The sequence below is a fragment of the Panthera uncia genome (assembly GCF_023721935.1).
Source record: "Panthera uncia isolate 11264 chromosome C1 unlocalized genomic scaffold, Puncia_PCG_1.0 HiC_scaffold_4, whole genome shotgun sequence".
Lineage (NCBI taxonomy): Eukaryota > Metazoa > Chordata > Mammalia > Carnivora > Felidae > Panthera > Panthera uncia.
In genome coordinates, this window is record NW_026057585.1 from 72,330,820 (window position 1) to 72,346,290 (window position 15,471).

The window sequence follows — 15,471 nt, forward strand, 5'->3', positions numbered from 1 at the left end:
TGGTTCAGTGGGTAGAGCATGCGACTCTTTTTTTTTTTTTTTTTTTTAGTGTTTATTTTTGAGACAGAGAGAGACAAAGCATGAGTGGGGGAGGGGCAGAGAGAGAGGGAGACACAGAATCCGAAGCAGGCCCTGGGCTCTGAGCTGTCAGCACAGAGCCTGACATGGGGCTTGAATTCGCGTACCGTGAGATCATGACCTGAGCCAAAGTCGGAAGCTTAACCGACTGAGCCACCCAGGCACCCCTTCATCTTGTTATTTTTAAAAATTAGATCACATACCTATGAGTTTGCAAATGTGTTAGACTGTTGAGTTTCCACTTTTCAATAATGCAACCACTATGATGCCTGTGATTTTTAAAAATTCCTTTTTTGTGTTTTTTGATGCCTAAGATTTTTTTTTTTTTTAAGAGAGAGCATGTGCCCACGCACGCACATGAGTGGAAAAGGGTCAGAGAGAGGGGAAGAGAGAGAATTCCAAGCAGGCTCTGTGCTAACAGCCCCAGCATGGGGCTCAGTCACACAAAATGTGGCATCATGACCTGAGCTGAGATCAGGAGTCGGACACTTAAATGACTGAGCCACCCAGGCACCCTGATGCCTAAGATTTTGACAGAAGAGAATAACAGTTTTGTTTAAGGCTTGAGTAAAAATAAATGTATGCATTGTAGAAATGTTTAACAGTAAAAATCTACAATCCCCTTATTGAATGTTGATGAACTAATTATACCTGAAAATATATCGAATTTATGACTTCTAGATAGGATATGCTTTTCAGTTTGAGAGTAAATTGTTTATTTAATGGTGAACATGGAGTTAGCAATGAAGGGCATGGAGTTGGGGTAGGTAAGCAGCAAAGGAAAGACTGCTAACATTTTATCCTCCTGCCATATACCAGCCTAATTGTATTTTTGTAGAGTTGCTTAAAAAGTACTCTTTTCAGTGGGAACTACTTATACAAATGTTTTTTTCTTTTCTAGGTAACATTGTACAACACTGATCAGGATGGTAGTGATAGCCCACGCAGTAGCCTTAACAACAGTCTCTCAGATCAGAGTTTGGCATCTGTTAATTTGAACAGTGTTGGAAGTGTGCATAATTATACACCGGTAAGTCTTGATGAAGTTAACATCTTTGTTAAGTACTCCTTTAGTGCTTAAAACTAAACCAGATATCATTGAAGTGCAAATAAAAAGTGAAAATGTGTATTTTTCACAATCAGTTCATTAGCTTAGATAAGTAGAGCAGATTCCTACCTTGACAGTGTATTAATTGGACTTATATTTTACCAGGTTAGATACAAATATATGGTTGTATGATGTTTTATTATTTTGGTCTACTTTATCTGTTCTGTGTCCAAATGAAAAGTAATTGGAATAGGAAAAAAAATTCTACTTCAGTCTAGCAAAGCTATACTTGATGATACTTTACAGTCCTTGGTAAAAGAGTTTAGAAGATGTACATATCACCTCGTTTTCCAGCTGTAGATATGAGAGGGGGATTCTACAAACCACAAAGATTAGGATGACTTGGTACCCAGTTGTTAAGCAGCCTTATATTTTTAATTTTAGTCTGGAAAACAAAGCTATGCTATTAAGGGACCTGTGTGTGCTGATTTTGTTACCTATAATAAGAACATGACCCTTGTGTTATTTGATACCTCTTTTCAAATCATCTGGCAACTGTCTTCCCTAGAAGATAGAACAGAGCCCAAGAGCCATATACTACTCTGTTCTTTGGTTTAAATTTGGTCTCACTAGTTCAGTCCCTATCCCAGATTGAGTAAATAGGCAAAACCTTATACAGGATAAAGATACACAGGTGTGGGAGGAACCTTAAATAAGAAAACAACTCCAGGGAAACCAAACTGAAAGAGCAGAATTAAAATTCACATTGAATGTAAAAAAACAAAAGGTGGCTCTGCAAAACTGTTTTCAGTGCTCTGGGGAAAAAAATACTCTTTCAGAATGCAGAAGTAACATAATGGAATAACAGTTATGTAAAAGAAGGTACTAGATCTGGAGAATTGAGAATTATAGGTGTCCCTGAAGAAGCAGCTAGAATAGTGAGCATAGAAGCAGTTTTCAGAAGAAATAGAGATTATAAAAGGGTTACTGAGCTGTAGGAAAAGTTAATGGGGAAAAACCTATACCTAGACACATCATGACACATTTTAAAATTTCAAAAGTAATCATCCATATAAATACTCTGGTAGAAGAAATAAGATATATTCAAAGAAACACAAATCATACTTCTGGAATGCTAAGTATCAGAGGATAATGGAATACTTCATGTAGAGTTTTGAGGGAATAGGTTTGGATTATGTCCAGCTAAATTTGCATTCATATGTGAACTCAAGAGAGAGACCTTCTTTGATACATGGAGCTTAAAAAGCATCCTACCTTTGTTTTCATGTACCCTTCCTAAAAAACATTACTTCGCTGATCAAGAGATGAACTAGAGTAAAGCATTCAGTAATGATGAAATCACGATATAAAAGGATTGGTTGGTGCATTGAAGCAAACTAAGCAAAGATTTAATGATTTTAAGTTGCTTTTAAAATAATGTGAATGTAGGAAATCTTGACAGCAAACAGAATCAAAGAACACAGAGTATGGTATCAGAAAATAAAATAAAAGGAAAAGAAAAAATTAAATTTGTAGAACTAGGTGACAGAAGAAAGAACAAACCTATCTATGTACACGTAGGAGGGTTAAACTTCGCTGTGAAAAGCCAGACATTGTAGACTGCTCTTATTTATTTATTTTTTTAATGTTTATTTATTTTGAGAGAGAGAAATAGAGAGCAATCGGGAGGGACAGAGAGAGAGGGAGACAGAGAAACCTAAGCAGGTTCCGTAGTGCCCTTGCAGAGCCGGACACAGAGCTCCAACTCACGACCCATGAGATCATGACCTAAGGTGAAATTAGGAGTCGGATGCTTAACTCACTGAGCCACCTGGGTGCCCCTAGACTGCTCTTTTTCATTTAACAAGACACCAAGTGGTCATCAAACACTTCTTAAGCAATCGTATAGCACCAGCTGCTGGTTGGGCTTGTCACAGGTGTATAGATTGAGCCTGTAATGACACAGTGAGCCCAGATGCACTGGGACAGTGTTACTACTTATTTATAAGCCAGATCAGTATGGTGTCAGCTCCACATCCCACAGGATGATTCCAAACTAGGGGAGCCAGGTGACAGACTTCACAAGTGGTGGGTCACTGTAGTGCAGGAACACATTCCATACTGCAACTAAGCAGTTGTATAACTTACAGCTGTACCCTAAGAGGGTAAAGTAGAAAGTCCCCTGCCTCGCTGGAAATAGGGAGGCAGATGAGAAACTGTCTCGTGGCAACTTCCTGCAAGGTAGAGAGGGGGATGAGAAACTGCCCCATGGCTGCCTCCCACAAAATAGGAAGGCAGATGAGAAATGGATGAGAACTTGCTCCTCATAAGACCACTCGCATTCCATGTTCCAGGATAATCGCCACAGCTTAGGTCATCCTGCCATTGAGCCTTGCCTCTATGGCCTGTGTAGAGATGTGTAATGTTGCCAATGTGTCAGTGCCAGTACCACCCCTTGATAAAATCTTTAAGAGATACAGATGATCATTTTTTATTTTATTTCTAGTTGTGCTGCCTTCAACGGTAATTCTTATTTTTTAGGTAGTTATGCTGTTTGTTTGTTTTTTTTCTTTGCATAGCTCAAAGCCAGGCTGTATTTGTTTTTCTCAGAATCTTCTTTACCTGTTACCTTTCGTTTCTTATTTCCCCTTGGTTTCGTTTGAAACAATTTTCTTTAGAAATGGAGAGTTAGGTGTATTGAAGCTCCTTGCTGCTTTGGGCAGTGCCATACAACCTGACTCACAGTATTTGAGTTTAAATACTTAAAGATTAATTGAATAAATGAATGAGAAATGTTAGTAATACCCTAATAGAGTGGAGTTGGAGACGAAATTGCTTCAGAAGAATCAAGATGAAGATTCTACAGAAACTGGAAGGGTTCCAGGCCTGGCTCATCATTTATTAGTGTGATCTTGGGAAGGTCATTGAACTTCTTTGAACTCTTTCCCCTCTTTTATGAGATGTGGTGATTGGGTTAGATTTCTGTGGTTCTTTAAAATCCAAGTTAACAATTTTGTGGTCTTGTCCTTTATGTGTACCCAACTTAACAGAGAATGGGAAAGCCAAAGACAGGGACAATATTCAAATAGTTTCATTCCTGTATTGTATGTAACAAACCAATTCTGATGTATAGAGCTACTAAATTAGTGGTATTTTCTTTTAACGTTAGGTGACAAACCATCCAGAAACGGTCTCTCAGTCATTAACTCCTCAACAGCAGCCACAGTACAACCTTCCCGAACGAGACAAACAACTACTTTTCTCAGAGTATAATTTTGAAGATCTCAGTGCCTCATTTCGGAGCCTTTATAAGTCAGTTTTTGAGCAGTCACTTAGTCAACAAGGTGAGTTTGTTTTCTTGGGGGTGGGGATTGTTTTATTGAAGTGTAATTGACATACATGTCCTATTAGTTTCAGGTGGACTTTTTTAAAATACCTTTTTTGTAAAGTAAAGTTTTCTAAAAATTTATTTTTTAAATTTACATCCAAGTTAGTTAGCATATAGTGCAACAGTGATTTCAGGAGTAGATTCCTTTTTTTTTTTTTTTTTAATGTTTATTTATTTTTGAGAGAGAGAGAGACAGAGCATGAGTGGGGGAGGGGCAGAGAGCGAGGGAGACACAGAATCCCAAGCAGGCTCCAGGCTCCGAGCTGTCAGCACAGAGCTCAGTGTGGGGCTCAAACTCACAAACCGTGAGATTATGACCTGAGCTGAAGTCGGACGATTAACCGACTGAGCCACGCAGGCGCCCCCAGGAGTAGATTCCTTAATGCCCCTACCCATTTAGTCCATCCCCCCCACACAACCCCTCTGTTTGTTCTCCATATTTAAGAGTCTCTTATGTTTTGTCCCCCTCCCTGTTTTTTAATTACTTTTGCTTCCCTTCCCTTATGTTCATCTGTTTTGAAAAAAAATTTTTTTTTTTAACATTTATTTATTTTTGAGACCGAGAGAGACAGAGCATGAATGGGGGAGGGTCAGAGAGACGGAGACACAGAATCTGAAACAGGCTCCAGGCTCTGAGCTGTCAGCACAGAGCCCGACACGGGCTCAAACTCATGGACCGCGAGATCATGACCTGAGCCGAAGTCGGCCGCTTAACCGACTGAGCCACCCAGGCGCCCCTGTTCATCTGTTTTGTATCTTAAAGTCCTCATATGAGTGAAGTCATATGATACTGTTGTAAAGGAAATTTTTATTGAAAAATCTTTTTAAGGCTTATTTTCACATAGCAGCTGTTACATTTCTTTAATGGTTGAACAGTATCATCATGATCAAACTGAATATTCTTTGTGCCTTTACTGTGCCCTGTGTATATTTATATAATAGCACAAGAATGCAGATCAATTTCATCTTGCATACTTACTTCACTTCCTAGTGGTGTCCTGGAGGAGTGCTGTGTGAAGAGTTCTGACGCTGCATCTGTGCCCTGTGGGGGAGGCTGCCATGGTTAATTAGTGTCTGGCATGTGAAGTGTTTGAGTGGTAAATGTTGCACTACAGGAATAGATGTGCCTTGCCTTTCTGTACCGTTATTAGCAAAGAGATAGCTGTTGGAATATGGTAGCACCAAGTTTGTAATTTAATGTGTGGCACTTATAAGTGAACACTATAGGATCACCATTTTATACAACACACTTAAATCATATTTTAGCAATAAAAGTGATTTTGGTTGAGATGCTCTGTTGGCATCTCAGTCAAATGCTAGATTGTTCTGTTATGTGTTACTGTCCTTTAGCTGCTGGTTTAATTTTAGTTAGAGTCATGTGATAGGATCAAGATGTTGCATTGTCCTTCCTCCATAAAATACTAGTCAGAAATTGTTGGGAACTCTACTATTAAAGTACTTTCTAATTGCTTCGTTTGACAAATTATTTCTGCCCCAACTCAGAGAGCGTACCTGTTCACAGCAGTGAATAAAATAGACAAAAATCCCTGTGTTTATAGTTTACATTTTAATGATTATCATTGTCAGATACTATGAAAGTTAGTTATTTGCATCAGTGAATATCAGTAACTTGTACAGGAAGTTGGTTTTTCTGGTTAAGGTAAGATTCATGTATTTTTCTCAAATTTTGTTTTAAATTTTGTTTCTAGAAAAGTGCAAAAGGGACTAATACAAGATTTTGCTAGCAGATCCAGCTGTGGTGATCATATTAGGAAAATACTGGCTTTGCCCTGCGTCGGGCTCTGTGCTGACAGCTCGGAGCCTGGAGCCTGCTTCAGATGATGTGTCTCTCTCTCTGTTCCTCCCCTGCTCACACTCTATCTGCCTCTCTCAAAAATAAATAAACATTAAAAAAAGAGAGCGAAATACTGGCTTTGAAATAGCAATGGCAAGAATTTCTGAAACCCCTAATGATATTTCATCACACTAAATTTTTTTTTTAAAACAATTTGGGATTGAAAATGGAATAGATCATATCTGGGTTCCCTTTTAAAATGGTAAGATGTTATTGGAAATAGATAATGAAGTAACTGCTTTATTTTATGTGACTGTAATAACCTTGTAGATTCCCTGTAAATAACAGTTCTTTCCAGGGCCAAGGCAAGAACTTAACTCTTCCGTGTATAAAATCTTAATTTATTAGGTTTTGAGGTTATCTTACAATGTACTCTAATGCAATTTTGCTATTAAAAAAAATTCAGTTTATTTTTTGAGAGAGAGAAAGAGCAGGGGAGGGGCAGAGAGAGAGAGAGAGAGAGAGAGAAGGAGAGAGAGAGAATCCCAAGCAGGCTCCCCACTGTCAGCACAGAACACAGTGCAGGGCTCGAACCCATGAACCGTGAGGTCATGACCTGAGCTGAATTGAGAGTCGGATGCTTAACCGACTGAGCCACCCAGGTGCCTCTAATGTAATTTTACTATTAATGGGGAGTATGAGAATAATATCACTTTTGTTTAAAAGGTTTGATTCTTTTACTGACTGGCACTACGCTTCAAGATTTTATTTTTCATTTAATAAAATTTTTCTTGTGTTTGGTTCAGTAAAATGTGTTATGTGCCATCCTTTGGGATCTGTAAGTAGCGTAGTCATGTAGAACAAAATATTGGAATAAGATTTCTTAAAATGAATGTCTACCTGCAAACCAAAAGTACATTATTGTTAACATTAGGTGCTTCTGGTCTAATCATCATTATCATCATAGCAGCTAACATTTACTGAGCTCATCCGCACCCTGCACTTGCACCATGGCATTTTAATCCTCATGATTCTGTGAAATAGATATATCATACCCATCTATAATTGAGGTAATGGTGGCTTGCAGAGGTTAATAACTTTTCAAAGTTACCAAGCGTGCAGATGGCAGTACAGAGACTTGAATCCTTACTTTCCGGTGCTGTAAATTATGCAGTCTTAGTCCCTAAAGTGTACATGTCTCAAGAATACTCCATAAGCCAAATGAAGAAGCAGTGGAGGTGGCTGTTTTGTTTCTCTTAGTTTTAAGAATTCTAGCTACCTTTGACTTAAGAGTTTTTGGAGTAGTCAAAGAGTTCAGAAATAACAGGGCCTTATTTTCCTTTCCACCTCTGTCAAAGCCTTTGGTCTTCAGGCCTGTAGAGAACCATCCTGGATGTAACCCAACACCTTTCCCACTTTTCCCCTAACATTTACTCGGTCTTTCAAGACTTTATCTCAGATACTGCCTTTTTAAGGGAAAAAAAAAATTTTGCATTTATTTAGTTTTGAGAGACAGAGACAGAGCACACATGGGGGAGGGGCAGAGAGAGAAGGAGACACAGAATCCGAAGCAGGCTCCAGGCTCTGACCTGTTAGCACAGAGCCCGATGCGGGGCTTGAACCCATGAACCGTGGGATCATGACCTGAGCTGAAGTCGGATGCTTAACCAATGGAGCCACCCAGGCGCCCCTCAGATACTGCCTTTTTAAGGACAGCTTTTCCATATCCCAGCCCTTTCCTAACTGAATAGGCAAGAGGCAGAATTCCTGTGTGCCTTCTGTATACTTCTGCCTTAGTACTTACATTATTGGACATAACCTCCTTGAGTGTCTGTCCTTCTTCTAGGCCATGGGCTACTTGAGGGCAGAGCCTGGTGTTTCTTAACTCTTCTCAGTGATTCCAGAGTCTGGTGTTCAGTGGATGTTCCATCAACACTTTTTAAACCGAACTGCATTGTTTCCTGAGGATGTGTACCTCTGCTCTGTAAACGTCTGTTTATTTTGTAAACGTCTGCCACAAAATACAACTGAAATCTGACCCTGAATGCTCTTGCTTCTCTGACTATGTCTAGGTTTGATGACCATCCCTTCCGAATCTTCCCAGCAGTCCCACACCTCGTGTCCATATCAGCACTCTCCTAGCAACACAGTGAGCTCTCATCCACACAGCAACCAGAGCAACCTGTCCAACAATCATGGCAGTGGCCTCAGCACCACGGGCAGTAATTCAGTCGCACAGGTCTCACTGCCTCACTCCCAGATGCATACACAGCCGTCTCCACACCCATCCCATCGACCACATGGTTTACCACAGCATCCACAGCGTCCCCAGCACCCGGCATCGCACCCGCAGCAACACAGCCAGCTCCAGCCCCCTCACCCCCAGCACCCCTCTCCACATCAACACGTACAGCACCATCCGAACCATCAACATCAGCCGTTAACACATCAGGCGCCGCCACCCCCACAACAGGTATCCTGTAATTCTGGTAAGTTGGTGTCTCCTGACTTGTGTTTGGCTAACTGTGAATTAGGATATGTTCTTTGTTATCTGGGGCTTATGTATATTTACTACCAAAACTCTTCTCTCTTCTCCTTTTGTGTTTCCTTGCTGTAATCCTGTAGTTGTAACGCATTGAATCCGTACATTGTATCAGATTTTTGTGATTAAAATTTATCGTGACATCATAGGCAGACTCAGTAACCTTGTAGGTTTTGGTTTTAACTCTTGTTTGTTCTTCTGGAAAATAAGTGTTTTTGTGATCATTTGAAAGAAGAATGGGATGCACAGTCTGTCTACAATCTATTGTGATTCAGTGTGGTATAGAAGAAAGTATAGATTTGTGTCAGAAAAGCGTGTATTTGAGTCCTCATTATGGCTCTTATGATCTTTCATGTATTTCTCTTAGTCTTATTATTTTCTCATCTATAAATATGGAACTAAAGTACCCTGATATACAGTGTTGTTATGAGGATTGCATTGAGAATACAAATAGGAAATGCCTCGTCAGGTACCTAGCCTTTAAGTATTCAGAGAATGTTCCCACTCTTCCTTTCTTCGCTTATTCCTGCCAAGTATCTCATTTTAGAAAGATAGATTGCAAAGGAAGAAGACATTCTTCACATTCTCATTTTTAAAAAATCTATTGCTCTTAAGATAGGTCTTGATAGTTTCTGGTGACATGCTTAATTGACATTGCTTATAGACCAGGCATCTCTCTGTACTGCAGCACTCCCAAGGGGTGCCACAGACATAGACTACAAGGTGATTGGGGCCCTTTGGAGCTGTGCCAGAGTACAGATCCTTCCCTCAGCTTGCCTGGCTGCCCACTTAACCATCTAAATCACTGATGAGATTTCTATCCTGGAGGGACAATTTCTAAGTGCTGGCCAGTGCTAGTTCTTACCAATTAGAAATTGATCATTATTTCAGGCAATTAAAAGTCTGTTGAGGGGGAAGTAACCTTTAGATAGTGTATACTGTCTCTTATATTCTGACTTTGCTATAAAGTTTAAGTTTTTCTGAAATGGTTTCCTTTTTTACAAAGTAGAAAAAATAAAATTTGGGGGGAGGGGAGAATTAAGGTACAGAAATGCATATCAGAGTACTTGAAACTTAGTAAGTTTCTTTTCATAATTTATTTTGTTTTCCCAGTTAATAACTAAGTAGGTTCTAGAATAAAGTTGAAAATTGGGTATAGTTCTTTCCTTGATGGAAGATCTCCTAAAACACCTTAAAATTATTTTTAAGTTTATGCCTAGAAAAAAAAGTATAAATATAGGCCTCTTTTGTAACTGTTAGTGTTAGTCACTATTGCCCACCTTTAAAAAAAATTTTTTTTATTGAACTTGTAATTCATGCGCCATGTTACATTAGTTTTAGATGTACAACACAGTGATTCAACAACTCTACATGTTACGCTCTGTCCACAAGTATAGCTACCATCTGTCACTATACAATGCTGTTAAAATACCTACCACTGACTGTATTTCTTACGCTGTACCTTTCATACCTGTGACTTGTGTCATAATTAGAAGCCTGTACCTCCCACTCCTCTTCACCCATTTGGCACCCCCAACCTGTTTGTTCTGTGTTTTCAGATTCCACATATAAGTGAGATCTTAATGATATTTGACTTCCTCTGACTTTCTTCACTTACACTTGCCTACCTTTTAATGTCAGTGCACTCTTCAGAAAGTTAAGCTTGTTCTTAGTATGATTTTTTAAAGACACTTTAAAAAAATTATTGTATTTTATTTTAGAGAGCGCTAGTGGGGGAAAAGGGCAGAGAGTGAGGGATGGGGAGAGAATGAAAATCTTAACCAGGCTCTACACCCAGCATGGAGCCTGATGGGGGGCTTGATTCCATGACCCTGGGATCATACCCTGAGGTGAAATCAAGAGTCAAATGTTCAAATGAGCCACCCAGGCACCTTGTTTTTAATATGATTTTAAGGATTGACTAATGATTGTAGAGATTTGATACCAGTAGAAGTCTGATGCTCTGGTCTTTCTTTCTATTAAATCTAATGATTGCTAGGGCAGAAAAAAGTACTATTACAGCTGAAAACACTCCATCATGTGGTCTTAGTCGCCTGTTATTATATCAGCAGTTGCTTGCAGGAGAAGGAAAGTAGCTGTTCACCTGGAGCTGTTAGGAATAAACATTTTGGCTGTGATAATAATCTCTTTGAATTAAAAATTTGTCATTTATAAGATGAGGCTAAGCAGGTTGTCTTAAATAGGGAAGGAATGGAAGAAACTAATAGTTGTTTGAGTTCCCACTATGTGGTAGGCAATTTAGATACATCATCTCATATTATCTTCCCAATTCAAGTATGAATTACCACATTTAGTAGATAGGAAAGTGTAACTCAAAAAAATTAAGTAGTTTGCTTGAGATCAGAGCTAATAAGTGGTAGAATTGGAATTTATTTTGTGGCTCGTCAGGACTTCAAAGATTGTAACACTAGTAATTCCAAAAGGACTAAAATCAGTAACCATTTACTGATTTGTAGAGCTTGTTTGCCTAGCCACTCTCTTGCAGAGATTGCTTTGCGTTGCCAAGTCAGCATTTATTATAGGTTATGGACTTGAAAGTCTGATGGACTTGAATGTTTGTGCCTCAGTTAGGGCATTATTTTTCCCCAACAAATTTCTCGCTAAATTAAGAGTTGCCTAAGGGCAGAGTCATGTTGTCTCTGGTTCATTGTTTATTTGAAACAAAAGTCCATAATTGGCAGGTTTTTGTAAACCAAGTAACCAGTAGTTGATAGAGAGTTATCCGTGTTACGGCAAAAAAATCCTTTTTACTAGTTCTTACCTTTATCCATCCAGGGATGATTCCGATAACAGAATAATTTGTGCAGCAGTCACTGAAGGGAGGATTTTCTTCCTCTGCTCAGTACTGTCTCATTGAGGGTAGTTCTTGCCCCATGCCCCTGAGTAGTGATCACTTTGCTGACATACAGACTGTGGAGTCTTAACCCTCCTGATGATGTCACATCAGAGCGCACTGTTCCTGACTAGAAATGCCCTGGTTTGGATTCATCAGCATTTCTTAGAGAGGTCTCAACCCTTTCTTTTGCTACTTTGCCAGGAGGACTGTATTAAGACATTTCTCTCTCCTAAGGTTGCCTTGTAAGAAATTTGTCTACTTGCTATACAATCTCATTTACCTCCCTTAAGTCACTTAAGTCAGTGCTTTAAGTTATACTGTGTTGCTTCTAAATGGGAACCTACCTCTGAGTTACAAAGAACATATCTCTTAATGTCATAACAAGACAGGAAAATGAACTTCATATAGTGGCAAGGGCAGATGTATTATTGATTTATATGACCTGTAGTGCCTGGCCATTCATTTGTACTGTACAGATGTAAAGAGCACTAATCAAGTTTGACATTTTAAGGTGATAGGGCTATTTGTGAGCTGTCAGACTAGAGCTTAGAAGCACCAGGTTCAAGTTTTGGATTCATCATGGTGACCTTGCTAAGTTATGCCATCTCTCTGGGTTCATTTTCTTTTTATTTATGGAACGAAGAGGAATAAGACCCCTCTTCCTGTTTCACAGAGATGACTGCCCCCAGAAATACATGATATTAATGTGTGCAAATCCATTTGTAAAACTGGATAGGAATCTGCCAGTATCAGGAATAAGCCCAGCTCATTATCTTCCCCTACCCTATACTTCACACTCACTATTCAAGACTTATAGTGTTGTCAATATTATTTTTATAGGTGTTTCGAATGATTGGTATGCAACACTTGATATGCTAAAAGAAAGTTGTCGAATTGCCAGCAGTGTTAATTGGTCAGATGTAGACCTTTCACAGTTCCAAGGTGAGTATTGGGTCTTTTTGACATATAACCAAATACACATGATCCTGTTTTCTCTCATAGATACAAGTTTCGTTGTGGTAGAAATAGAGGTCTTCTTTTTTTTATTATTATTATTTTTTTAACGTTTATTTATTTTTGAGACAGAGAGAGACAGAGCATGAACGGGGGAGGGCCAGAGAGAGAGAGGGAGACACAGAATCTGAAGCAGGCTCCAGGCTCTGAGTTGTCAGCACAGAGCCCGACGCGGGGCTCGAACTCATGGACCGTGAGATCATGACCTGAGCCAAAGTCGGCCGCTTAATCGACTGAGCCACCCAGGCACCCCAGATATCTTCTTATCTAGTGTTTCTTTTGCAGTTGGAGTATGCTTAAAAATTCTGCAAAATTCATAATTAAGTCTTTTAGTCAGTTGATATAGCAGAGGGTCAGACAAGAGTTCTGAAAGAAGTTTGGCCACATTTAGAATAATTAGGCTTTGAATAATTTTTAAATGTCATTTTGCATTGCATGGGAAAATCACTACCAGTGGAAATCTTGAGGGCTAAAAAAAAATTGTGTCTTGTTATTTTCATTGGGATATTTGTAGAACAGCCTATGCTAACTGTATTTCTAATGCTTTTCTCATAGGTTTGATGGAGAGTATGAGACAGGCAGATCTCAAGAACTGGTCTTTGGATCAGGTTCAGTTTGCTGATCTCTGTTCTTCTCTTAACCAATTCTTTACACAAACTGGCCTTATCCACTCACAGAGTAATGTTCAGCAAAACGTCTGTCATGGTGCCATGCATCCAGCAAAACCTTCCCAACACATTGGAACAGGTATGGATTTAATTATCTTCTCGATTTTCTCTCCTTATTTGTGTGAAATTCAGTAAGTGAGGTAACTTGGTATGTTACCTGGTATATTAATGGTGACAATAATCTGTTTGCATCTTTTTATTTTTAAGAAATGAAATGAACTCAAATAATATATGTATTTAAGGTATATTTTAGAAAAATTGAGATAAAGAGACTATATTTTTCTGTCATGATTTCTATGATTCTTTTGTTTACAATTGACTTTCCTTTGTGATCTTTTAAGTTCTCAAACAAGAATTAAATGTTTTAGATACATTTTTATAAGAATATAGTTATGAAGTTATATCAGTTTAAATGTGTATAGACTTGCAAAGAAAATCAGCATGTCTAATTTTATATATCTTCCAAGAATGTTAAGATTTAAATTTCAAAGTTTACTTGAAGAGCACATAATGGTAAATAGTCTCAGTATTTTACTCTTGACTCAAAATTTGTGCTCTGTAGTTTTCATCTCACTTTCTTTTCTCGTTACCTTTGTAGCCATCTCTGATTACAATGCCTTCTCTTTTCTCAAGTTTCTGTTCTGTAGGTGTTTAATATCCAAGTTCTTTCTTCATTTTAATTTCTTTCCACCTTTTATCTCTTAAGTTGACTTTCTGTTTGTTATTTTGGTTTTATATTTGATGCATTTTTAAAAAGTTCTCTCATTTTATTTACTTATTTTGAGAGAGACAGAGACAGCATGAGTGGGGGAGGGGCAGAGAGAGAGGGAGAGAGAGAGAATCCAAAGCAGACTCTGTGCTGTCTGCACAAAGCCCAGTGCAGGACTTGAACTTACCAAACCGTGAGACTATGACCTGAGCTGAAACCAGGAGTTGGATGCTTAACCGACTGAGGCATCCAGGTGCCGCCAAAAGTCCTTTCTTTTCTATCCTGAGTGGCTTTCTTCAACCATTATCCTAGCAAATTTCACATATTTGGTCTTTACATATTCTCAAGATTCCCAGATCTTTCTTTTCCTGAAATCTTTATTTATGTGTCTTTTGGTAGAAATCTTCCATCATCTGTGCTGCTTCCACTTGAATAGCTTACCTAACGTGAAACCCTCAGTGGCTATTTGATTTTGATGACTTACTCATTTCATAAATTATATCCAAGAACCTCATTCAGTGCTTGCCATATACCTGAATTTGTTGAGTGCCCTCTATGTGCCTGACAACTAAGCTTCATGTTTTGATAACTCTTTAGCTCATTCCTGTCTGTGTCTTTCTCTGTCACTTCGTTTTTGGTATCTTCCTGATATATACTCTATGAAAAACATTTTTTATTGTAAAATATAATGTAAAATTCACCATCCCAGTCATCCTTAAAATGTATAGTTCAGTGGCGTTAAATATATTCATAGCGTGCAGCTGTCCCCACCATCCATCTCCATAACTCTTTTCATCTTGTAAAGTGGATGATATTCTGTACTCATTAAACAATACATCCCCCGCCCCCCGCCCCACATTCTAACCATCCCTCAACCCCCTGCCAAGGCCCTGGAAGCCACTATTCTACTTTCTGTTTCTGATTTTTGACTACTCTAAGTACTTCATGTAAGTGAAATACAGTATTTGTCTTTTTGTGACTGGCTTATTTCACTTCGCGTCTCTTCATCCATGTTGTGGCACATGTTAGAATTTCCTTCCTTTTTATGGCTGTGTACTAGTGCACTTTATGTGTATACCACATTTGCTTATCCACTCATCTGTTGATGAACACTTAGGATGCTTTCATGTTTTAGCTGTTGTGAATAATGTTGCTGTGAACATGAGTGTACTGATATTTTTTCAAGGCCCGGCTTTCAGTTCTTTTGGGTGTATATCCATATCTGGAATTCCTGGATCTTGTGGTAATTCTGTTTCTTTTCTTTTTTTTTTTAAATATGAAATTTATTGTCGAATTGGTTTCCATACAACACCCAGTGCTCATTCCAACAGGTGCCCTCCTCAATGCCCATCACCCACCTTCCCCTCCCTCC

General features: G+C 38.8%; 1 protein-coding gene across 4 annotated transcripts in view; it reads left to right on the plus strand.

Moving 5' to 3' along the window:
• The window catches only part of FOXJ3 (forkhead box J3), a 149,904-nt gene that overhangs the window by 117,641 nt on the left and 16,792 nt on the right, over positions 1 to 15,471 (plus strand). For all 4 annotated transcript variants that reach the window (XM_049617375.1, XM_049617373.1, XM_049617374.1 and 1 more), the window contains 5 exons: positions 980 to 1,108; positions 4,296 to 4,470; positions 8,382 to 8,798; positions 12,549 to 12,650; positions 13,278 to 13,469. In XM_049617375.1, the coding sequence (XP_049473332.1) occupies positions 980 to 1,108; positions 4,296 to 4,470; positions 8,382 to 8,798; positions 12,549 to 12,650; positions 13,278 to 13,469 (1,015 nt within the window). The remainder of the gene's footprint in view (positions 1 to 979; positions 1,109 to 4,295; positions 4,471 to 8,381; positions 8,799 to 12,548; positions 12,651 to 13,277; positions 13,470 to 15,471) is intronic.